Here is a 25,139-nt window from a genome sequence, read left to right as displayed (position 1 = left end):
GAGACTCTTTGCAAGATGGTCGGTTCTTTTACATGCTACCGGTGACAGTGCCGTGCTAGAGAGGGCTGTCTCAGATTCAAGGAACAGCGTGGCTACCATATGTACCTGACCGGTTTCCTGGAGAACTTTGCATGCTTATTTTTCCTGCAATCAGAAGGGCAAGAGATTGGGTCGAGTCAGCAGTCTGTAATGAAGATTGCTTGCCAAGGCGTAGGAGAGGAGAGGAATGAGAAGGAGGCCTCGTGTGTCTCCTTGATGACTCCTGCCCACAGAGAGGCTGCACAACCTCTGAGCGTCGCAGATGCATTTTTCTCAAAGGGTGCAGTTCGAATCTCTTGCAGATTACGCAGAGACTAAACAATGAACGATTCACAAGGGAGTGGATTTGGCAACTGCTTACTGGTCTATAACCCCTGGGCAGTCTCTGATACAGTCATGCTTATTACGTGTTTTTGGCTGGGCATCAGATTTCCTGCTTTAGCAGAACTGCGTTATTATTTCATTGTTTGTGACGTGGGGTCAGGATTGATGAGTTGGAGCCCTTTTGTGGGAGGCTTCACCAGGGGTCGAAGTTTCTGAAGGGGCGAGGGGGGGGGCTTACTTCCTGAGCTTTGTTTGTTTTGGTCTTGCATAAATGTTTCTCTTTACCCTCCACTTCTGCAACTTGTGATTGATGCTTTTGTACAGGATCTTCTGTTGGTCAGTTTTCCTTCTAATCAAAACTGCATGTTCTACATGGACTTCTGATCTGCAAAAACCTCCGCCCCCCCAATGATGTTCTCCATGACCCTATGTACCGTAGGTGCTGCCCTTCCCCAGCCAGGTGGTGTACAACCGGGTTGGTAAGTGTGGTAGCCGCACCGTGGTCCTGCTGCTGCGGATCCTGGCCGAGAAGCACCGGTTCAACCTGGTCTCCTCTGACATTCACAACAAGACCCGGCTCACCGAACAGGAGCAGGTAAGCCAGAGGTGATTTGAAGGATAGCCGTCTGTTATTTATTGGGGGAAAATGGCACCTCACACCCAAAAATACCTAAAAAGAGGGACATCTGAGTATATTGTAGTGTTTCCTCTGCCCCTACAGTAGTATGTCCACACACGCTCAGTACCACCTCAGATCTTATGGAAGTTTTAAAAATATGAAGAATCATCTGTCTTATCTTTAACTTTTACGTTTGCAGACTAGGCCATGCTGAGGGAACTGTAGCTGAATTTAATTAAATGCTTTTGAGACATACTTCAAACTGGCATTTTTAAGAACCATGGGGATTGTTTTCAACCTTGTTGAATGGACCTGGAGCCTGCTGTCATTATTGTTGTACAGGTGTGGTGTAGTGGATAGCTTGTGAAGTTTTATTCCTGTATGACGTACAGTGTCTGTCTCTGCTCTGTACTGTTAGTTATCTGTGATTAACTAACCACTCCATTCTGAACAAGAACAAATCATTAGGCATATTCACACCGCAGTAACTTTTTTCCAAGAAGCAGAACTTTTTCCCAGAACCAGGAACTTATTCACACCACAGGAACTCGACCCGATTTTATTTCCTGAGAGGAAGTTCTGGAACCCATTTTCAGTCCCTACTCGATACTTTACGTTCAGACATGAATTACTGGGGTGGTGTTTGCAGCGATAGCTTGCTGATTGGTTCACCACAAGCACTGGCGCTAACTTGGAAGTCCTGCTATGATAGAAGTTACGATAGAAGTAGCCGAACAAGCATGAGCAGATGGAATTATTTTGGTACCTCAGTTACATTTAATGCATCATTGAACACCCCTTTGCTTGCATCTCCATATTTCTGCATGAGAAAATTTGATCGATAACCAATATACTGTTATCTGATATCTCCGGTGTTGGCGGTGAAACTTGCCAGTATTAATAAGAAGAATGATGTTACCTCGTTTAGTTTTTTTATTCTGTGAAAACTGAAAGATTGACCTGCTGACCAGATTTAATAATGGTCATGGGTCGTATAAATAAATTATAAGTAAAAGGTTGTGTCCTGTTTTGATCATGATCGGTCCCCTCAGTAACTAACAAACCAACTTGTTCATCCTCCAACCTCAACCTTTGCCTCAACCTTAGATTGAGTTTAACGCATGGGACTTGGGGGGGGGGGGGGGGGGCTGTGAGCAGCCAAATCAGTCAACTCTCTGTGGTCCAGAGAATTGCCGAAAACGCCTCCTTGATGTCTTATCACACCCCATCTCTAAAGTTGCAGTAATGCAAACCTAGAAAATGGCAGAGTGATGAGTCGCGTCTCTTTATGCTGTCTGCATACTACTTTAACCACGTTTTGTAGTCATATGCAGCGTGATGTTAGACCTCATGTAAGCAAACTCAAAGCCGAAATGGCAGATCGATCACAGTGCACGACCGCAAAGCCACAAGGCAGTGGAAGTGTCACTAAAGAAACTCTGTGAAATCGGGTGCAGACCACCTCCGGAGCCGTGCATCTGTCCCAGAAGCAGTTGGCCTTGTCGCATGAAAGCCGGCGTCTCCGTCTTCTGGCGTTTAAATCCTCAAAGTCTGAACCTGCAGCGGTGACCATGTGGACTGTGTTAGCACCTGCGAAGACGAGGACACTTACTCTCACAATGAGGGGCGAGTTCGGCGCCACCTCACAGACTCGCTTAATACACTGGTCAGGGGGCTCCCACGCATGGTTTGGAGGGGTTCATACAGTCATATGCATGTTCTATCAAAAGCCAAAGTCCTTTATTCGTCATGTGTATAATGAACGGATTCAGCCATGCATTGACTGACATAGTTCTGGTCTCTGGAGGGCACTCAGCTGTAGTTTGGCTGAGTAACCTGAAAGATGCCAGCAGGGTGACCTACTGGATGTCAGCGTGTGACATGGAAAGTTACTTTGCCCCAGTTCTGACTGGGCTTCTCCTGTTTCAGGTGGACCTGATGAAAAACATCAGCGTCATTCCCCAGCCCTTCCTCTTCACCCGGCACGTGCACTTCCTCAACTTCACCAGGTACCTGCCATTCACCTCCCTAACCTTCGCACTCCCAGCAGCCCTCATCACCTGGGGAAACTCTCACTAGAGGAGGCCTTTTTTTTATCTTCCAGATTCAGAATAGAACAGCCCGTTTACATCAACATCATAAGGGACCCAATCAACCGGTTCCTGTCAAACTATTTCTTCCGCCGTTTTGGAGACTGGAGGGGAGAGCAGAACCACCTGATCCGTACACCGGGGATGAAGGACGATGAGCGGTATCTGGTGAGCCCCCATCCACGGATTGGCCTTTGATGTTATGTCCAGCGTCCCATGGTGGTCTCCTAACTCCCTGCCACCATGTCACCATGTAGACAGCCAGCAGATTACAAGAAGTCCCGCCTCAAGCTGCGATGGCTTCTAACATCTGTGATCTTCTCTAGATGACAGGGCATCCGGTTGCTTTGAAGTGGGAAGCGCCGTGGCCTGGTCGAGGGAGCACGTGATGGATTTCTCAGCGTTTAAGGCTCAATGTCAGCTGTGTCAGCTGTGAGGGCTACAATTACAGCAGGTCCCTGAGGAAAGGGGAAGAGTGCTGCTGCGTAGAGCACGTGCCCAGGGATGTAGAAGACGGAGTTGGCCAACAGGGCCAATGATGCTATTAGTGTGTGCTGGATGGTCTCACATGACTGCGTTATGCACTGGAGTTCTGTGTTCTCTCATGCAGAAGCAAACGGAAGCCATCCTAGTTCTGATGCTCCATCTGGCAGCCAGTCGAGCTCCGGGGCTCGTGGGATCGGCTGACACGTGTCGCAGTGTGTATTAGTACTGGTTTCACATGTCATTTTCCAGAGGTTTGAGACAGGGGGATAGTGGTCGGGACTGAGGGGAAGGGGGGGAGCGCAGGTTTTTAGCATATGGAGAAGCTCCTGCTTTAGTTCAACTGTCCCATCGCCCCAGTTTCATTTGCCCACCTTCCTAGTGCCACATGGGAAATGTGCTGTGCAAGCAACTGCAGAGGATGTACATAATTTGGATGATTGAAAAGAAAAACACATGCATTTATATCCCCCCCCCTTAAGGATTTTTCCCTTCCACCTGTGGTTGGGAGACAAAGTCTAAGAAGGGGTGTCTGGTGCCACAGTGCATCTATGGGAGTGAGGCCAGAACATTCCAATGTTCTCCGCACGAGGCCAGCTCTGTGTGTGTAAAGCGAAGAGCGGCAGCCCGCATGAAAACGTCTGACTTACCCTCCCCCCCCCCCAGTTCCACGTAGGTTCAAGAAACTGCTACCATCTACAAGGTGCCAGCATCAGGGCAGGAAGTGACACAGAATTGTCTCGTCAGCACTTTTACGCACAGGAAGGTGCTCTCTCATCAGCCTGTGGGATTTGAGTTCTGAGAGCTTGGGTGGCTCTCCAGGAAGTGCTCGACTAACCGCCTGCCTGCGTTTTCTGGGCAGTGACCGTGCTGGGGTGGGTGCGTTCGACAGACATGTGACTGTGCCGCATCAGGGGGCTGGCTGTTCAGTCACAATGACTTGACCAACTGCGGTACGGTTTAAACGTATCAATGCTGTCGATGCCCTTCAGAGAAATGACTACAACTTATGGTCTTGGTGAACTGATGACTGAGCAGTACTAGATTAACACAGCAGTGAGATAATCATCTGACAGGAAGTCGTATAATTCTCCCTGTTAGGCGACTTCCTGTAAACCTGGTGACTAGCTCTCTGGGTGGCTCCTGACGCATTCAGTGGTTTGGATGCCTATACCCACACAATCTCATACCGAGAAACCACCAACCATGCACAGATTCATGTGTGTAATGGAGACATGAAGGAAGGCACACAGCAACCCAGCTGAAGTCTCTGTGTTGGGAAATTCACTGTCACTGGACGGTCATGTGACCGTGTGGTGTTATTACAGTGTACTGGTATACAGAGCCCAGGGCCATCTGGCTACCTAGCCGTCACCATGGCAACCCCGAGCGGGATGAAGCCAATACCCATGGTGGTTCCATATCTACGTGGGATACAATCAGTGCTAGTGTTAAGTTCTCCCATGGCTTGTTTGAGGTGTTACACCGCAACCTCTTCCGTCACAACATCTGGCCATAAGACAGCTCCAGGAGAAGCCGGTTCTGTTTTGGTTGTGACTCCTGCCTGCCCTGGTACTGCTGGGAGCTGCGTGGGTGGACCACGAGATCTTCACCTAGTGCCTCTTAGTCTACAGCGCCAGACCAGTGGTGTGCTGGGTCCAGTGAAGAGACTAGTGAAGGAAACCAGGAAGGTTCTACAGCAGTTTTCCTGCGTTCAGGACTGGCAGTCCCCCCCCCCCCCCAGCCAGTGAGGTGGGCTGGTGGTGGTGATGATAGTGATGATAGTGATGATGGTGATGGTGACGATGGTAATGATGGTAATGATAGAGATGGTGGTGGTGGTGGTGATGGTTTTGCCCCATCTTCCATTATGGCCAGATAATAAACGGTAAACGCCTCCATTGTTTCTTTGTCAACTTGCACCATGGGGCCAGAAATCACCGGCTGGAAGGCAGGAAGGCCGCCGTAACTCCTGGAGGACTAAGAGAAGGTCAATGAAGAGCAGCAGTATCAACTCCCAAGCAGTGACTGCGTGTAGGACGGCAGGCTCTGAGAAATAGACGGGGTGTGTTAGTGGGCAGCGCTGAGGGGCCCTTCAGTTTGGAGGGTGGCTGTTTTTCAGAATGGTTGGTGTAAATCTGCGTGCTGAGCCAAATCTAGGCTCTTATTTGATTTACTTGCACAGTTAGATTGCTGTTGTTCTTTCTTAATCTCAGATCTTAAAAACTTTTTTTCCCCCTCCAAACTTAGTTTCTTTTTGCCCTTCACCTTCTCCCTGGTCCTGCGAGTTGGACAAGCGGCATTTAAGTGTATGATCACATGCTGGTTCGGATGAATGGGTACATTTTCGAATTTAACACAAAACGAAGGGGGCAAAGCAGACTTGTGGTGTCCCCGAGAGCCCATGGTCGACATACGCATACAGGCAGGGTTACAGAAAGATTATTACAGCCTGTGTAGCCTAAGCTATAGATAGATGGTCTCATCCACATGCTAACAAACAATGACACCACAGTGGTAGTGCAGGAGCTCAATTTGGGGCCATGTGGCTTTCTGCTCTTAAGTTCTGGTCTCGGCTACACTTTTACCGAGCTCCTCTGGGTGCCAAGGAAATCCTGTGAGGTTCTGCCACCGTAGGGGATGGAGATCTCCAAAGGGGTTTGCAGCCTCCACATGCCATTCCCAGTAGGGTAAATGTCAGATGTTAAGATGATATCCATGCAGGATAGGGCAGAAGGCCAGCATGTTAATGAATATTTACTAATGGAAAACACAGGTCGGGATGTAGTAAGAATGTCTTTCATATTATAATATGGATATGTGAACGCTGTTAGCCATCTGGCTGACCTCGTTTGGAAGTTATCGGTTGGCAAGAGTGTCGTCGAGTCTAGGAAGAGAAGGTCTTGAGATCCAAGCCCCCTTTGCCCTAGCTGACTTGCTCCCAAACCACACACGCCATACTAGCTGCTGTTTGGCGTTCTGAGAGGAATCGATGAAATCCACACTCTGCTCCTGAAAGCGGCTCTGTCACGGGCCCTGCCTCAGGGATTGCTCTCCTCCATCACACGGCGCTTCTCTGTGCTCGTTTCGTTCTGGTTTTTGTGGTGGCTTTGAAGCCGCTTCCAACCATTCAGCCTGTCCGTAAACTCGGTAAAACCAAAGTCAAGAGCCGACATTGTGAACAAATGAAGCTCACTGTGGGGAAATGGCCGGGCCTTGAGTCGACTGCAGGGAGAGCAGAGGCAATGACGGTGAACTTCCACAACCGCCGTCGCTGGTACACCACATCTCCTAGCGACCTGCTGAACCAGGCCATTTTTATGGAGGAGGAGAACCTTCATTCTGCTGGGTTTCTACCTGCTAAGCGGCTTTTTATTTGATGTCGGCAAACTCGCGCTGCCTGCGTGTCTGTTTGGATTTCCATTATGCTATCCACTCGCCAAACGATCATTTCTGCTAACCCTACAATTTCTATGCCTTCACCTGTTTACATAGTTGGTTCCTTTTCCAAAGTGGATTGGTGATGTTTTTCATCTAGTTTGATAATGTATCTTGATATAGCTGCTTTAGTTCCTTAACCATGTCGCCTCCTGCTGTCTGGCTGCGCTATGTACAGCAGAAGAAGCAGGTGTGACCTGCTGAATGCAGAGGAGATTACTCTCTCCACACCCCCAGCGGCTTGGTTAGCATTCCATCCTCACTGCAGGGGGGACTTTCCAGTCAAAAGTCATGTGTCGGCCTGGGCATGTTTCACCGCCATCACCCCCCATCAAAGATTAAGTGAAATCGGCTTGCTAAGTCAACGCCCCCCTCAGAAGATGTCACCTAATGGGTTGCCCACCACTGGTGCTTTCTGTGTTTAGGCTGACGCTGCTCCACAGCGCCCCCTGCCCCCCCCGGGCCTTCTGTCACCTGTGAGCTGATCAGAGCAGACAGTTGGAGGCAGGTCTTAAATCAGGGTGCACTTTCACTCATGGATGGTGTGAGGCCTCTGGTCACACATAGCGGAGTAGTTTAAATATTAAAAGTGGAAGGTGTGTGTGTGTGTGTGTGTGGGGGGGGGGGGGGGGGGGGGAATTTCTACAGAAAACTTCTTGTGCTCAAATTTCCACTCAGGCATCTTAATGGTGCTTGTTGTGTTTATGCCTATTTACCTTTTACATATGTGTCCTACATATTGCCGTGTGGGGGGAGTGTGTGGTTCTGTGAGTAGGACGCTGTTCCTGTGATGAGAAAGTTACCAGCACTAATCCCATAATTGGCAGTGATTTCACTGTCGGGCCCCATTGGGCCCCTGAGCAAGGCCCTTAACTCCCAGTAGCATCAGGAACTGTCTGACTCTGCTTTCAGTTGTACATCACTTTGAATAAAAGCTTCTGATAAATAAAGTGATTGTGATTTTGGATTTTCGTCTAAGATGCTGTGGTTAACGTACAACATATAGGAAGGACCTGATCTGTCCTCACTGGCAGTCTGTGCTTTTCTCGTATCATTTTTGTCTTCACTGTCCATATAATGCTTTTAAATGCAATTCCAAAGTCTTTTGTCTTACACAATGTGTTCATTGTCTGCCTTTGGAGAATCAGTGTTTTCTAGATTTGAGTTGCATTTTTTTATGTTTCACATGCATCCCTGGGGGGAAATAAACTACGTGCACCTGCAGTGATCCAAAAGTAAAAAATATCCTGTTTCAAGCCACTGTGGTTTACATGCAGTGGTTTGCTAGATGAGTCGCTGCTCGGTCACAGCCTCTTGAAAGAAGCATTTCCCCAACGCAGAAGGAAATTCTTTCACAGTGCAAACAAGGTTCAGTTCCATCACGGACCGCTTGCATTATGCAATCATGCAGTGAGAACGGGCGAGATGTCGTGCTGCCCACGTGGTAGGATCCCCACCACGTCAGCTTGACCTTCACTGGGCTTTAGACGGGGTACACGGCTACTTTTAAGGAGGAATGGTATATGACCTGACAAATTCTACACATTAGAGCCTGCTGCTCTTATTTAATCTGCCAGGATGTGGTTTCAAGCTGAAAGGCTCACTTTCAGAAACTTACCCCGACTTAGATTCTGTGGGCCCGTCTGTGAAACTATGGGGAAGGTCTGCCCCCTAGTGATGGGAGCCAGCAATTACATACATGTCAGATTTGGTTAAATAAATTTGTCTAGCATTCTTGGTGACGTCGTTTTTATCTGGTTAACTGACTTCAGGATCGTGCGTAGGATCCCTTCACATCATCAGCTCGCTTTTAGTAGTGTAAATAATTAATGCAAAATTGGCAAGTGGGTGATTCTCTGAAAGATCCAGCAGAACTCAGCCCTCCATCATCTGCATGTGTTTTGGTTTGTTACTCTCACATTCTCTCTAAGCACTGTCCAGTGTGTGTTTTGAGCTCATGGTCCCCGCCCCCCCAGGACATCAACGTCTGCATCCTGGAAAGCTACCCTGAGTGCTCAAACCCCCGGTTGTTCTACATCATCCCCTACTTCTGCGGCCAGCACCCCCAGTGCAGGTGAGTCTGCCCCTCCCAGTGACCACAGGTGGCATAGAACAGACACAGTCCTGAGCACCTGCTCACTGCTTCTCCTGCTGTGCAGTGCTCATGCCCCTGTTTGCTGTGTCATGTCTAAAGTGTAGAACTTTCTATAGAACTTTTGTGTAATTTGGGGGGGGGGGGTTATGTGTGACTATGGTGAGAGAGCAGTACTGTAAGAATACTGGCCCATCCTCTCCTGTTGTCATGGGAACAGGGAGCCCGGACTCTGGGCTCTGGAACGGGCCAAACAGAACGTGCTGGAGAACTTCTTGCTGGTTGGGGTGCTGGAGGAGCTGGAGGACACGTTGCTGCTGTTGGAGCGATTCCTGCCTCACTACTTCACCGGAGTTCTGAGCATCTATAAAAGCCCAGGTAACCCTGCTGTTATTAGTAGTGGTCATAGCCCCGCCTCCTGCATACTAGCCCCGCCTCCTGCTGACTTAGTCCTGCCTCTTCTTGGTTGCCCCTATTTATTTTACTGTTGTCCTGAGCATCTATCAAAGAAAATGTAGCCCATACTCTCACCATAGCTATATGGAAGCATTTCCTTCCTCTAGCACTGGACCTGCAACATTCTGGCACCAAAATCTATTAATAAAAGCTATAAATACTAGATTTTGGTTTAATCACATGCTACCATCAGATATATATTACATACTCACAGTTGCTGTCTGGTTCAATACGCTTCTCAATGGACAAACTTAGCTGTGATTGTCAGCACACTGTAAATCTTGTCTTTATTGACTACTGGTAGTGCGCCCACTCCAGGCCAGCAATTGGCGCTGTTGTCATTGAGTAAGAATTGTAGGTTTGGCATTTTGTCAGTTCGTATGTATTATGAGATGAGACTTTCTTGTACCCCCTGGCCTTGCGTAATGGCTGAGGCGGATAGGGTAACCCTGGGCGGCTAAGAAGTAGGTCAGGCTGTGAGCACTCTCCCTTTCTGCCGCCTGTACTCCACAGTTTTATTGAAGCCACATGGATTGTGTTGTTATGGCAATTTTTTTCTGGAACAATGCAGTTTCCCTGCATTGAGCTTCTAAAGTCATGGCACATGTGTGTCAAGTCTGTGTTGTGCTTGTTGCTGTTCGGTCGTCGCCTAGCAACTCCGGTTTTTGCCCTTTAGGGGACATTATGATACTGAGTCAGTCTGGGATGAGGGTCTTATTCCAGGGATCATCTAAACAGTGGCATGTTGTGCAACAATAGTGTTAGATCAGCAAGCAGGAAGATTTTGCAGAAACGAATTGCATGTGTGCCAGTAACATGTTTGCAATTTCATTTGTGCGGAATTTTCTTGATGGCCCAGATTACAGGAAGATCGGCAATTTGACGGGCACGGTACGGAAGCAGACGCCGACCGTGGAGGCCCTGCGGGTACTCTACCAGCGCATGAAGTACGAGTACGACTTCTACAACTTCATCAGAGAGCAGTTCCACCTGCTGAAGAAGAAGATCGGCCTCCGGTCGGCCACGATGCCCACACACCCGCACAGCTTCAAGACCCAGGAGCCCATGGAAGTGGACCAGGAGGAGGAGCCAGAGCAGGAGGAGGAGCTGGAGGACGCTAGCTTGTGGTTGGTGCATCCCTGAGCGTTGCCGTGGAGAAGGGGTTACGGCGTCCAGCCAGGTCAAACATGCGGAACCGAGATCCCATCGGAACAATGCGGAAACGAGCAGCCCTTCCTCGTGGAACGGTGCGGCTTGTTTCCAAGTGATGTGAGGTCCTCGTCTTTCCTAAGCATGACAGCCCATCGTCGGTCCGATTCTGGAAGAGCGATGCTATCAAGAGCAGCCAGTTCTAAAGGGAGTCAGCTGTGGTGCTCGAAGTCCACTTGATATCAACACCAGACCCCAGGAAAGCTGTTGGGGGGGGGTCTGTCTTCTACAGCTGGATACCCACCCTCCACATTCACAGAGCAGTCTATTTCCCCATGAGATCAAGCTTCCACCACTAACATGTTCCATCAGCTGGTTCACCAGCAAACCGCCTTTGTTCTGTGTCCCACCCTGTGGCTTCTCTGGCCATTCACACACAAGCGGTTACCCCATAATATAAAGCTATCTGCTGGGGCTACACCCTCGGGCGTGTGCTGATGGAGGCGCTGACTCGGTGGAATTGCGGCAGTGAAGATCTGAGCTGCAGGTCGAGATGACTGAGCTGATTCTAGCCGGCTGTGAAAAATCAAACTTGCCCAATGAAAGGCAAATGGACCCAGTCATCAACTTCACATCTTCTAGCAATGGAGTAAGGCTCTAAGTCCAGTGTAAATGATCTGATCTGATTTTGCCCTGAATACACCGAAGGAGACCCATGAATCCAAACGCGGCGTTAGCTGCAAAGTGTATGATGAGGGGACCACTCTAAGTTTTAGGGTGCGTAAGAAGTATGCGGGGGGTGTCATTCTATTTGAATGTTTTCTGTCTCTTAATTTGAGATTTGCTTTAAACAGGTGATTAAATCATGGGTAGCAACTTTTTTTTGCCATGTTAGATGACTCTGCAGGTGAATCTACCCCTCAGTTAACCCGATCCACTTGGTCCTGCTCACTGGGATCAGCATATATCCCCCACCCGTACGACCGAAGCAATGCATAAACAGTGGTGCACTCTGATTGGTCAGTGTAGCCTGCCATGTGACCGGAAATGGTCACGTGATATGTCATCCTGCCACAAATAATCCTGCCCCACTCTACCCAAGTTTAACATACAAGCTATTTGTATTTAAGAAATGGACTGTATTTTAGAGATACATTTTTATTTATTTTTGCATTCCAGATATAATTCTCAGGAAAAAAAGCTTGTTTTTTTAAGAAAAGAAAGGGCGTCTGCTTTGGAATTTTTAGATCTAGCCACACTTGCCGGTAACTAGAGTCTATGGGTATCTGTCTTCAAATTATATTTCACTGCTTAAAGTCTTGATTCTGTGAGGCAACTGCAGAATTATTTCATTTCATGGAAACCTCCACTGTCCTGGAATGCTTTCAAAATAAAAGTTTCTTAACAGCTTTTTAATTATTCCCTTTCTAAGGCATAACTTGCCTCATTCATTTACTTGTCAACTTGTTTTCTGTTCTATGGTGAAAAAGAGTATTTGAATTTTTTTTTGTTGTGAAACTATTTGATTTGATACTTATGCAGTGTATCACTTTGAGGCAGGGGTCACCTAAAATTTTGAAACTGAGAGCTACTTCACGGGTACTGAGCCATACGAAGGGCTACCAGTTTGAAACGCCCTCCTAAACTTATCTAAACTTCATGTATAATAAACATGTTTTAAATGCTTTTTTTAAGATATTGTCGTTTTTAAATTTATATAAATGTAAATGTGATTAAAGAAGAATAGCAACATGATACAATAATATTTTAGACGCTGCTCACTGGTGAATTGTGCTATTTTTAGAACAGGCCCACGGGCGACTCATGTGGTCCTTGGGGGCATCCTGGTGCCTGCGGGCACCATGTTGGTGACCCCCTGCTGTAAGGTGATTAGCTGCTGTTATGTGTTGGACAGTGGTATCATGTATGCATACAAATTGCATGCATGTAGTCTGTACAATAGATGACACTCCTCTGGATTGTTGCATTTTGGTTGGTTCACCTTCTCACCACCCCCACCCCCCCCAACCCCCCCACCTGCGTGTTCATACTATGATCAAGGGTGGTCAGCTGGTACAAGCTGGCCTCATGACGCCATTGGCTCTTTAAAATCCAAAGCAATTATCCGTGTTTTTTTTTTTTTTTACAACTGCCCTTTAGTAACCTGTATAGCTGGCACCAAAAAATTGGTCTTCCTAGAACACCCACCGTTAATCTCTACCAGCAGCAGCCAGAATCCTACAAATCCAGTTTTGGCCAGTTGATCGTGTCATAGAGCTGGCTACTCATATAAATTCTTCCACCTTGAGGACAATCTTTGACATCAGAGGAATTATATCATTGACAGGACTGACACATTTTAACTGGGAGACGCGACGACCCCTGACTCAAAAACAGGATGCAGGTCATCCGCATCACTTCCTGTCTGAAGAGGAAATGGGGAGGTCTGTGCTTTTCAGGTTCAGGAATGAATGTCTGCAGGCACGTCTGGGCAGCAGGTGCTTGAGTGCAGCTTGTGCATCTCTGAGCATCTACAACGTGGTGATTCGTTTTTTCAAACCTTGCAAAAACCTTTAAAAACGTGCAGCATTCTCATTCATCGGCCCTTGAACTTTTCAGCAGCTGGGCAACAAACGTTTCCTGGGCAGCTTGTGGGCCAACAGTTGGGGCAGGAGAGCTTCCCTGGCCCCTGTCTGGCCCGGCGCCCTGGGCTATCAATAACTTGCAGAGGCAGGGGCAGCTGTCAAACCCCCTCCCTCCCCCCCCCCCCCCCCCGAACCAAAGCTGCCATGCCTTTCCTGCTGTGACCCTTCTCCTCTTTCCTCCTTCATCTCCAGCGTCCACATTGTTTTGTTCTTTCTGTTATTTTGGCAGCTGCCCTCATCCTGACCCTTTGGTAGCTTCAAGTTGACCCCGTCTGTACATGTGGCCTCCGCTGGAATCCATTCAAACACCTTTAAAGCAGCTTTTTGGCTCCGTAGTCAAATGCGGTAATAGGTTGCCCTGCTTATTGCCATGAACTTCACCTGTTACAATGTTTACCAAGGATTTTGTATCAGTGAATCTGGCCTGGGGGTGGGGGGCTGACAAAAACACCCCATAGAAAATGCCTGTGGGCCTGAATGAGGCTCCCTGTTGGTAGCGACTTAGAAAATCCAGACGTGGTGCAGTAACAGTGTGCCACCTGGGCATTTTCTCACCAAGGAGGCTGATCTCGCTGCCTTCTGCTGCCGCTTCTGCCATGAGAAAGTGTCAGCTGAGGTACGAAACGGGTCAAGGCCTTTGCCCCAGCCGCTTACCGCATCTGTGCCTCGCTAGGCTACATTCCCATAATCTACATACCCCAAGGAAGCCGGTCTTTGATGAGTTTCCAAGGGAGAAATCGCAGGTGTGGCGTGTTCTTTGTTGCCGGGAGTGAAAGCTTAGGAGTGAGGTCTGGGTCTGCTCCGGCAGTGCCGCCTCCGTTCCTGGTGAACGTGTATGACGTCACAAGAAAGGATCCCATTTATTCCCCGATAGTGTATAATTCTGAGCACAGACACCGATAGTGTGCAGTTACATCAAGCTACGCACTGCACTGCGTAAATGTTTGTCGATCCCTTCTAGCTGACGCTGGTGGCAAGCTGGTTAAAACCTGGTACAGAGCGGACTTTGCTATTGCTCCTGTCTCATCAGACAGAAAAAATATGCCGTTCGCTGTTTGACAGCCTGTGCACTGTTTAGACAGTTCTGCTGGAACACGTAGTACCAGCGCAGCCAGGATAAAGCAAAATGAATCTGAAATTGCACTAGGGAGACTTGAGTCTGTATTGACTTTGGCACAATCTCTTCTCATCCTGCCAGATCCTTTCACAATGTCCACCGCCCAGTGTCCTCCATTCTAAGACCTTCTACAGCCAAACCAAAAGTGGCACGTTTAAGCAGTTTTTGTCCGTCAAGGCATAACTTTTCGTGTCCATCTTTTTTCCCATGGATGCTTGATCTGATTAGATGTCGTGTTGGCCCCAAACATTTATGTGAACTCAATGTATAAGTAAGGTACATGAAACATTCGGCTCGTTGTTAAATCAACTGGAAAATGCAGATATTCTTACTGTTGGCCATTAAGCACAGGGATCCTGCAGGAAAAGACAAAGCTTTCTAAATCACAAATATAACTATTATTAACCTACCATCGAGCCCAGGACCCCCCAGCATTGATTCTTCTCTGATAATCTACAAGTATGAGCTTGCATTTATTTATTTTTTTTGCTTGGGTAGTTTCATAAAACACCAGAAAAGGATTTAAATACATGACATGTTTTAATTTTAACTCTTACTGAGAGAAATCATTACAGTATTCGACGAAATCAAAACGATAAATATACAGTTAAAAGTGAGAAACCTGACGATCGCAAAAGTACGCCTGTTGTAAAATAAGAGTTAATCATGTCAAACAAAGGTATGTTTGTGAGCTAGAGGTTCAGCTCAAGTTATCCTGGGCTCCAGAAGCATTTTTGGTCCAAAACATCAATGTCCTAAAAAACTGAAGGGAGATCTTAAAACATTCACGTCCTGGATTCTATTCTGTGATGTGCTGCAATGTGCATTGATTACAGCCGTGTAACAAAGAAGCACCTCACACTGGTGTGGCAGGAGGGGGGTGCTTTTTGGCACAAAAAAATAGCCCCCAAAGCATGTTTAAGAACTAATCACTATGAAATATGACACCTTAAAAACTCATTGGCATCCACTGTATTGGTAAACTTATGATACCAGCAAATCGAGTATTTTAAACCGATACCCTGAGAGACGAGTATATAAAATACAGATTTATAGATTTATAGAATGGAAAGAAAGAGACTCGGCAAACGGCGACAATAAATTATGCGGCTAATATTTACACAGAGCTAGTGAATGAAACCTGGAAGTAACCTATTAGTTGTGACTTAGCACCACTGCAAAGACAGGAGCTGTGGTCGGGTTCAGACCTGGGGCAGCATCCCGAGATTCCCAGCCAGTCCCCATATTTGTTACCTTCCATCACCATCAGCAGTTCAGCACCACTGTTCACCACCAGCACACTGGACACTTCTAGTTTTTTTAAGGTGTGGGGGGCATACGAGCAGCCATAATTTATAGGGGCCAAACTTATCATTAGCCAATGATATGTTTTGGATCAGTGAGTGACAGTGGAGGAGGCACTCTGGGAGCCAATCAGCTTTCAGCTGAGGGCGATGTCAATTTGGCCCCGCCCCTGTATATGACCCTGCTTCCAGTCCACTTAACTACCAAGCCTATTTTGATTGTTTGGCTCCGGTGTGAACATGGGAGGCTTTGGACGGGTCCCTCGGGGCAGTTTGGAGAGCCAGGGCTCTGATGCACACTCTCACAGCACACACAGAGTGAGCCACACAAACACACACGGTCACTTACACTTATCTGCATGCTCGAACACCTTAATATCCCCGATTCAGCAACCCTTACATCAAAGCAAAAATGCCATCCGGGATCTTCCTGTCTTTGATGTCAAAGGGGACAGGAAACCCAAACGTGGCCCAGAAATTTTGACATTAACAGGGAATCCTCTGAACAGTCATGTTCCTTTTGGTCTTACCTTTGTGAAGAACTGGATTTCTATTCAATAAAAACCCCCGGAATCTGAATTTTCATATGTTGAACAGATACGTGACAGGGTGGAGTCTTCATAAACGAGTGGTTTGATTTGTGCTAGTGTCCACACAAGGGGAACGTAGAGGGGGTTAATCGGCACCCCCCCAGTGAGGCTGTCGGGTATTTTCGCTGCCCTGAGAGGTCAGGGCACCTGTTCCCCAGCCGCCCGAGTTGCCCCACTGTTTTTTATCACCTGATGCCTCCTATCACACACTGAGGCCGTCGGCCTTGGCATCCAGCGGGGCACTGTGGTGCATTTCCTGCGCCTGCTGCTGCAGCGACTTCTTGCTGGGCGTGGAGGCCAAGGCCTCTGCTTCCTCCAGGGTGGACGTCAGGGGCTTGCCAAGGGTTTCGGGCAGCAGCAGCGTCAGCACACCGATGGCGAAAGCCAAGACGCCAACTATGAGCTGGGGTGAGAGGACAACCGCTAGCAAACGCTGCTGGGGGGGGCGGAGAAACCGGACGACACCGTGCTCAGTGCTACACCCGCCCCACACAGCAGGAAGGCAACATGCGGCATGCGGGGGGTCCTGCTCCATCAGGCCCGCATTGGTCCTCTGGCATACCAGGCATTTTGCTGGTGGGCTGATGGATTTTCGGCCGGCAAAATTTACTGTGGTGGACCCCCACCCCCACTATCAGGACCCCAAAGTGCACAGGGCCCAGTCTAGCCCTGTATTCCATCCAACCAACTATCCATCCTCCAACTGTGCCTTCCTATTAACTTCAACTGTCCTTTTTTGTATCTCACAGGGAAGACTAAGAAATGCTTAGTTAGAATGGATAGATATTTCAAGAAAAAAACTCAAATCCTCTAATAAGTTTCCCACTTGAAGGACACATGACATTAAGGGGGACGTGACCCCACATGGTACTGGTTGCCTATAGTCCAATGACCATGACTGTCACAGTCATTTTAATTTTACGACTGGAGCCCCAAACAGCACTGCCTGTGCAGTTCCTCAGGACCGTGTAACCCAGAGCAGTCGTACCTGTGGCAGGTGGATCCAGACGTCAGACAGGTAGACGCAGAAGGGGGCTACAACACTCCCGACACGACACATCATGCTCCCACTGCCCACGGCCAGGGACCTTCAAGGGATACAGGGAGTGTAGCATCATTGTCATTACATTGTCCAAAAAAGAGCATCAGAGTATTTTTATGTGATCCATTTCGGGTGACTTCTCCGTCTCTATGACACAGTTGCAGGCAAAAGTTCAAATAAAGAGCGACATGGAAGATAAGTGGGTCTGATCACTCTGTAATTTATGAATGAAGTTACGAACTACTAGTTGCAAAGGGTTTTGAGAAACTCTCATTTATCAACAAATGATCTTAAGTACAAGATAACTAACGAATTAGTATCAGAAAACTTTTGGGAAAAGCACCCCTGAAAATTTACTTAGATTTACCTAAATTTATCTAATGAAAATCTGTTACATTTTGTTGAGCTATTACATAATGTGGTGTTATTACATAATGCATTGTTACAGGGGAGTCACACATATCACCAGTACCCTTTTGGGACTGGGGGAGGCTGTCTCCAGGTTTTCACCCAGTTCAGTTAAGCCCAGGTTACATTACCATGATACAAACAGCTGAAAATTCGTCCTGTAACTCAACAAGGTGAGCACTGCGCCAACAATGCAATGGTTGTGGGTTCAAATCCCAGGGAGCGCACATAAATTGTAAGCCTTCACTGTACTGTAAGATGCTTTGGATGACAGCATCAGGTAAACGGAAGACGCAAATAAGTGACCTTCTGGACTGACAAACCTTATGATCGTTGGGTAGAGCTCACAGGTGTAGAGATAAATCAGCCCAAAGGCAATCGCGATGGCAAACTTTCCCATCATGCTTAGGATAATAGTGAGTACTTCAAAGTCCTTGGAGAGGAAAAAGAGATAACATATGGAGACTTGACAGATCAATGCCACGGACACAGACTCCACCCCCTCCGCATTTACGCCACCATGACCTGTTTAGTCCACATCACCTGATAACGAAACTCGCACGGTGTGACTTTCCTTCTCTGTAAGGTGCTGTTTCTCAAACCAGTAATTGGGGACCACCAGATGCTTCCCAGTAGGTAGCTGGAAGGGAGCAAAAACGTTGACTGTCTGTAGGTTCCCAAGGACTAGGTTGAGAAACATTCTGTAAGGAAGTGAATTCCTTGTGGGTCAATCTGGGCCTGTAAAGCTGTAGGAGACACTCGCCATAACAGCTACTCGGTACACAATACGGAGTTCACAGTATGTGAGCCCCCCCCCCCCCTCAGGGCTGTCATGTACAAACCCTGGAGGGCTAATCTACCGTCAGCTCCTGTCAAGTGAATCAATCATCCCTTGGAGACAATTCAGCTGGGTGGTCAGCTGGGAATTCACTGAAAGCTCAGCTTTGTCACACTTACGCCTGGCTGCCTCCTTGACAGCTGTAATGTACTATCCGCCATCACTTTTGACAAAAGTGTCTATTAGAAAATGTAAATATAAATGTAATATTAGGTAAGCTGAGCTAAAACCATCACTTGGGCCCCAAGCTGAGAAACCATCAGCCTGCATGAGGTCAGGCTGATGGTTATTTTCTCCTATCTTCTAAAAGGCTATTTTCTCCTCTCTTTACATTCAAGGCTGTGTTACAGCCTCTGTAGGTACTTTCATCATTATATTCCCCCACCCAGTGAGATAAGGGCGATCTTCAGTTCTGTCTCAGACTACATCTATATGCTATGCTTTTCAAACTCCATCCACGAAGTCATTTTCATGTCGTTTACGAAGGTATTTCCATCTGTGCTGAAATGAACAAAAACATATCCGAGCTATTAGCTCACAGTGGGTAGGCACGTATCAATGACATCAAGGCAAGCGGGTGTTGCATAAGCCTGTGTCATTCATTCGTGACTTCTGTGTAGGGTGACCAGGTGACCAATCAAATCAAGGATCAAAGGGATCATATCAGAGAAAGGCCATGTGATGAGTAGCGACCAATTAGGGGGGCTTTTAGAGTCTGTGTTTTCAGAAGTCCCCATTTTCAGTCATGCACACTGCAACGTTAAAACAGTTTTCAGAAGTATACAGCTCTGAAGAGGATTTTCAAAAGCTGTTTTTGGGAGCTTTTGAACGAAAGGCAGAAATGGAGACAAACATCTGCTTTATCATAGCAGTGTAGATATAGTCTACATCTCCACTATCACCAGTGATGTCACGCCTACCAGCCGACATATGATTCTTGTCCCCATCAATCGTACCTCAATTCTACAAGATGTGATCAATGCCCTAAATTTTGACCAGAGGAGACAACACTACAATCACCCCTGCCAACTTGTCAACTGGGAGGGTAACTTTAATGACATCTCTGGGAATGCCCAACCATAGCTGTTGAACCACACAACAGGCAACTCTTGGCCGGCAGCTACTGCACAGTGACTACAAGGAGATGGATATTGCTGACAGCCAAGTTGACAGAAGGTGATGTAGGTACCAAGGAGGATTCCTCCCATTGAAACTTCGAGATAGGCGGGTTTACCTTAGGCACCGCAATGATGAGCATACAGGCTGCTCCGCTCAACAGCAGGGATGGGGCACACGTCCTCTTCCTGCCAACCCTGTCCATGGCAAAGCAGCCTACCAAGTAGGACGGGAGCTCAACAGCACCTGGCATCAATCAACAACACAAAGTCACCCCCCTGGATGCATGCCACGTTGCCCTGATAGGATCTGGCAACCCGACCGCCAAGATACCCAACAGCTCTGGCAGCTGGAAAATAATGGCCTACTCTGGAACTGCAGCAGTTTCATTCATGTTCTTTGATGTTCAGTTTTTCCCCCAAAATGTATATTATTATAGTTTAATTTTGGCAAAATTTCAGCTCCGAGAAATAATTTTCGTTCCTGAGCATATTTAAATAGCTCTATAGCTGTGGTGGTGAATCTCCGCTGAGTACTACACTGCACTGGTGCTCTCAGTACTGCCAGCTCATTGTGCTGCCTGTAGTTGCCCTGCCAAGACGATGCCCACTGATTAGGACGGTCTGTCACCAGAAATACCAAATGTATCTGGTACCAGGCGCTCCCGTGGCGATAAGGCTGCTTCGCTAACCTTAAATCATTATCTCATTAGAGCCACACCATGAATCACTATTTGTACCATCAGCGGCCAGCAGGAGGGGACTCATCTCCTCCTGTTGGACACAACTGATTAACCCCAAGAAACCAGTGGAACAACAGAAAGGCCGTGCATGGGCTTCTGAACAGCAAACAGCAGCGAACCCTCATGAGTAGAGAGTTGCATATGATTTGTTTAGCTTATGCCTTTGGGAAAGAGGAGGTTCCACGCTTCTACTACAAGGGTCTCATTATCTGAGCAGCACAGAAACATCAGCAGACAGTTCTGTTTTGATGAGCTTTTAAAAGATGCCTGGGTACATTCCTTCCTCAACCCAAACCATTAACAAGTAGTTATTTACCTTTTCCGATATCGTGTTAGTATTTTTTTGAAAAATAAAATACAAAGTGCATCTCATCTTCTCAGGAAGGTTATCAGAAACGAGACCTAAATCAAGTATTGGCTATAATGTCCTGGAGCTGAAAGGTCCCTCAGACACAGAGAGGAACACGTCTCACCTGCCAGGAAGAGGTTGACATACTGGTTTCCCCCCAGGTTGACGGAGTTCAGGGAGAAGACGTAGTAGCCCAGGCTACCGATGAACCACACGGCCCATACTGTGAGGGTTCTGCCCGCCATCCTCCAGCTACAGAACAGGTCCAGAATGCTGAGCTTCTTCTCCATCTTCCCATTTGAGGCCTTGGCCTCCCCGTCCAGAAGGATAGCCGCGTCGGGCTCCATCAAGTCCGACACCATGACGGGGGTGGAGGCGCCGTTGTAGTGAGCCATCTGGTCCAGCAGTTCCTGGGCCTCCTTAAAGCGGCCCTTGGCCAGCAGGTAGAAGGGAGTCTCAGGGAGCTTCCAGAAGACCAGGATGAAGGGGATGGTGCACAGGGACAGGACAACCTGGTACAGCCACCACACCCTGATGAGGTGACCCACCAGCGCCACCACCATGACGCCCATGGCAAAGGCGGCGTGCACATGCATCGAGGTCCAAGTGCGCACCTTGATCCCCGTGAACTCCGTCACGTAGACAAACACCACCACCAGGTAACCGCTTGAGACCTGCCAGTAGGATATATGCTTCAGTCCCTAGTACACCCCCCACACAGTTCTCTATGTGCATTCGGCCAGCTTTTGCTTTCTGCATAGCAGAGAAATCTTACCCACAGAGGCATGCGTAAATCCCCATGAGCCCCCACCCTCTTTGATACATGGCTTGCGTTTTCCCCCGTTGGGACTTTGGACAGAACCCTTTTTAGCATGATTTCCTCTCTTTGTGTCCTCTCCTATTGCACAATAGTCAAGCATCTCTGCCACCACATGACCCCAAAGCGGTCTCTGGATTCCACGTGAAGCTGATGCAAGGCTGGGTTCCAGCTAGACATGTTTATCTACAGCTCATGCTGAGCCGGCCCTTCTTACACTTCTACCTACTTATTTGGCCAGTTGGCTGAAACGCAACCATTTTTCCGCCTAAATTGCAACCTTTTTGCCATATTATTAAGTCAACATCCAGAGCTCAGCAGAACGACCTTGCCGATGTTTTGGAATTGAATTTCTTAAATCTCTAACGGGCAGTGCCACTGATCTGTTTACTGTTTACATCTTGACCTCTATTGCCCTCCTAATACAAGCTGCACTACTGCCTGGGGGTGGCACTGGAGAACCTTCTCATCTGCAGAATCAGTAAGAGTAACACTGATGTGGTCCAAGGATGAGAAGCCATCGGATTCATGCGCAGGAGCTGAGTGAGATTAAATCTTAACATGAAAACTGTGACACAGCCAGTGCAGCTGGCAAACAGCCCCCTCACTGCCACACCAGTGCCACAGTGTCACCCTCTTCTTACTGTAAATGACGGTTTCAGTCAACATATGACGATTCTTCGGGAGTGAGTTGTGGGTTCTGATCCCATAATCTGCTACTCTGATTTCAGCCAGACTGAAAACAAACCCACGGGCGATGACCCTGTCTGAAGAATGACGCAAAGGAGGATAATGAGGAGGAGAATGAGGAGAAGCTGCGGTGTCCCACTCACCATAGCCAGCAGGAATCGAATCACAACGAAGGTGTAGTAGTCGCCCGTAAATGCCACGCCGACGCCGAACGCGAATTGGCACAGGCTGGTCAGCATCAGGATTGGCCGCCGCCCAAGCCTGGCAGGAGGATAAAAAAAGACAAGAAAACATTTCGGTCTCTGTCTGGCCTCTCAAAAGGGCACCTGATATTCACCGCTGTAAGCTAACGCCGTAACGATAAGCAGAGTTATCCATGGGAAAAACACAAGCTTCTCCTTTAAACCTTTGGAAAGCAAATCTTTGTCAGCGTGCAGCGGATACGCGAGTAAATATTCAGTTTCAGCTGCGGTTGGATTAGGAAGTACTACGGTACCCCACGGGTGTTCCCATGACTCGTTAATGCGCAACCTGTAGGCTAACTCACCGGCTATACGTTAACACAGGACACGTAATTACAATACCGTGAGAGCGCAGAATTTTATTTGCAACTGTAAGAAAAAAATCCCCAAGGAAGAAAATGATCAATAAACATTTAACAAACATCTCCCCCCCCAAGTTGCATTCAGATTTTAATTAGTCTATTTAAATTCAAGTATTTTGCCTGTCAAGTGGCTCACGGGACTTTGAGAGCTCAACTGCTGAAAAAATATCTTTAGTAATTAGCTTTTTAAAAGTGTGATTGAGAACAGCACTTTAGGAATTGAATCCGTGAACGAAGAAACACAACGCAACCATCTATGTAAAACGCGAGCTGAGCGAAAGTGAATGTTACACTAAAACAACAGTGGTGGAGAAACGTGAGAAGGATAAAAATCTATGTTACACGGCATGACGGACAGAAACGGCTGCAGGGCTAAAATTGTTCACTGACAAATCTGATTGAAAAACACCAACGGTTCAAAGGATAAACATTGCACAACTGCCACAAGAAATAATCATCTAAGAATCCGTCTGAGCTCGGCCTCGGTGTGCCACGGGCGGAGTGCACTGCTTCAGTTTAATAAATAATCATCACCCCCACCATCATCCTCATTTTTACTAACAGTGACTAAACGTGCTTAGCATTTTTTGCCTCACACCTTCACGGTTGTGGGTTCGAATCCCTCATCTATGCGGTTTCCCGTAACGCACGCGATGCCCTGGTGTTCCGTCCAGGATGCACCCATGCTTTGTGGGACAGGCTTCAGACCAGGGATGTGCCAAGGGCCTGGGGTGCCTCTGTCTGCCGCTTTAGCCCGATTTAACGAGGTGTACACCCCCCTCCAGTCGAGCACCTTGACTTTCGAGAAGATGGATGGATATTTTTCACTACAATAATTTCCCCCTGGAATTAATAATCAATACATCTTATATATTAAGCAATTACATAATGACATAAACAATAAAAGGCATTATTATTATTATTATTGCGATCATTGTTGTAATTATTATTGTTAATGTAGATAAATATATTGGATGCATTAATTAACAATTTCGTCATTTAACTGTCGAAACCATGCACTCGCCACTCGGCAGGGATTCGGGTCCGGCTGTCTAGCCTGACCTGTCGGCGATATCCCCGAAGACGAGCGCGCCGATCAGCACCCCCAGCATGAAAGTGGGCTGGCAGAACTTGGCCAGCCACTCCTTCTCGCACACCAGGTCCCAGTCCGTCACGATGCTCTGCTGGATCTCGCTCAGGTCATAGCTGAACTTCCCGGCGCACGACTGCACGCTCTTGTTGCCGGCAAAGTGATAGGTGAAATCGGTCGGGTTGATCCTCAGCGCCCTCCTGCACTGGCTCAGCTCCCACTGCTCCCCGGCGGCAGTCCGTACCACGACGGGGCCGGAGCCCGGAGCGAAGTGGCGCCAGATGTCCGCCAGGGCTCCGGCGCTGTGGTTCTCGAACAGCACCCCGGTGACATTGTCGGGGGAGCCGCAGAGGAACTTCGGCGTGACCACCAGAAACACCGAGGCCAGGTAGTGGATCCCGCAGGCGACAGCCTGGAAGACAGCGGCGAAGTACAGGCACGCCTGGAACCTGAAGACACAAAGCGGAGTTTTCATATAGGGAGAGCATTTTCATAAGAGCGAACGGTGATTTGTGGGCATTATATCATTAACATCACAGTTTTAGATTTGTGCTAAATCAGTCGTATATATCATTTTCGTTGAAAAACATCTAAGTTCATAACTTACGAAACTCCCAATACGAAATATAGTTATGAACAATTACGAAATATGTTATTCATGGAACTTTAAATCAGATATATTTTGATATATCCCGTTTTAGTATGAAACGGACAAAACTGCATAAAAGTACTAAATCGAATAAGTAGGCTAACAGAAATACATACATTTTAATTTCTGTTACTCGAGTCCTTAAATCACAACGTAAGTACATATAACTGATTAACATTTCGCCGCATATGTAAGTTAAATCCAGGACAACTCAGGAATAATTTAACGAAAATCTGCGCTAAAACTCAGTTGCACTGTATTTTTTAAGTAAAAAAATGTAACAAGTGTAACGTGACTGTAGGTACCGTTTGAAGTGTCCGAGTTCATCGAAAATCTTCTCCACATATTTCATGATTTCCAGCGCCGGAGAAGCCCTCGCCGGTGTCCCCCGAGAGCGTCAGTGAGCTCAGCAGCGGACCGCCGGCGGACTTTTTTAACTTGGTTATCA

At 47.6% G+C, this 25,139-nt stretch overlaps 2 protein-coding genes across 4 annotated transcripts in view; one reads left to right on the top strand and one right to left on the bottom strand.

Moving 5' to 3' along the window:
* usta (uronyl 2-sulfotransferase a) overlaps window positions 1-12,109 on the top strand; it is a 33,255-nt gene extending 21,146 nt beyond the window's left edge. The window contains exons 3-8 of the mRNA XM_049002341.1: window positions 803-958; window positions 2,912-2,991; window positions 3,087-3,240; window positions 8,970-9,067; window positions 9,306-9,463; window positions 10,401-12,109. Coding sequence (XP_048858298.1) covers window positions 803-958; window positions 2,912-2,991; window positions 3,087-3,240; window positions 8,970-9,067; window positions 9,306-9,463; window positions 10,401-10,684 — 930 coding nt within the window. The 3' untranslated portion in view covers window positions 10,685-12,109. The remainder of the gene's footprint in view (window positions 1-802; window positions 959-2,911; window positions 2,992-3,086; window positions 3,241-8,969; window positions 9,068-9,305; window positions 9,464-10,400) is intronic.
* Window positions 12,110-13,467: 1,358 nt separating this feature from the next.
* Window positions 13,468-25,139, bottom strand: slc22a16 (solute carrier family 22 member 16). Of its 3 annotated transcripts, XM_049002332.1 has the most exons (9): window positions 24,997-25,139; window positions 24,015-24,491; window positions 22,492-22,609; window positions 20,966-21,515; window positions 19,869-19,996; window positions 18,120-18,229; window positions 17,335-17,434; window positions 16,536-16,749; window positions 13,468-14,808 (listed from the first exon to the last, which is right to left on the bottom strand). In XM_049002332.1, the coding sequence occupies exons 1-8, from the start codon at window positions 25,041-25,043 to the stop codon at window positions 16,549-16,551; spliced, it is 1,731 nt and encodes a 576-aa protein (XP_048858289.1). In that variant the 5' UTR covers window positions 25,044-25,139; the 3' UTR covers window positions 13,468-14,808; window positions 16,536-16,548. The 3 variants fall into 3 exon arrangements, with proteins under 3 accessions (XP_048858289.1, XP_048858288.1, XP_048858290.1); XM_049002331.1 differs by lacking the exon at window positions 13,468-14,808 and having other exon boundaries at window positions 14,974-16,749; XM_049002333.1 differs by lacking the exons at window positions 13,468-14,808; window positions 18,120-18,229 and having other exon boundaries at window positions 16,613-16,749.

This window comes from Brienomyrus brachyistius, unplaced genomic scaffold (assembly GCF_023856365.1).
Source record: "Brienomyrus brachyistius isolate T26 unplaced genomic scaffold, BBRACH_0.4 scaffold66, whole genome shotgun sequence".
Classification (NCBI taxonomy): domain Eukaryota; kingdom Metazoa; phylum Chordata; class Actinopteri; order Osteoglossiformes; family Mormyridae; genus Brienomyrus; species Brienomyrus brachyistius.
The sequence above is the reverse complement of the archived record's forward strand: the minus strand, read 5'-3'. Positions and strand labels throughout refer to the sequence as shown.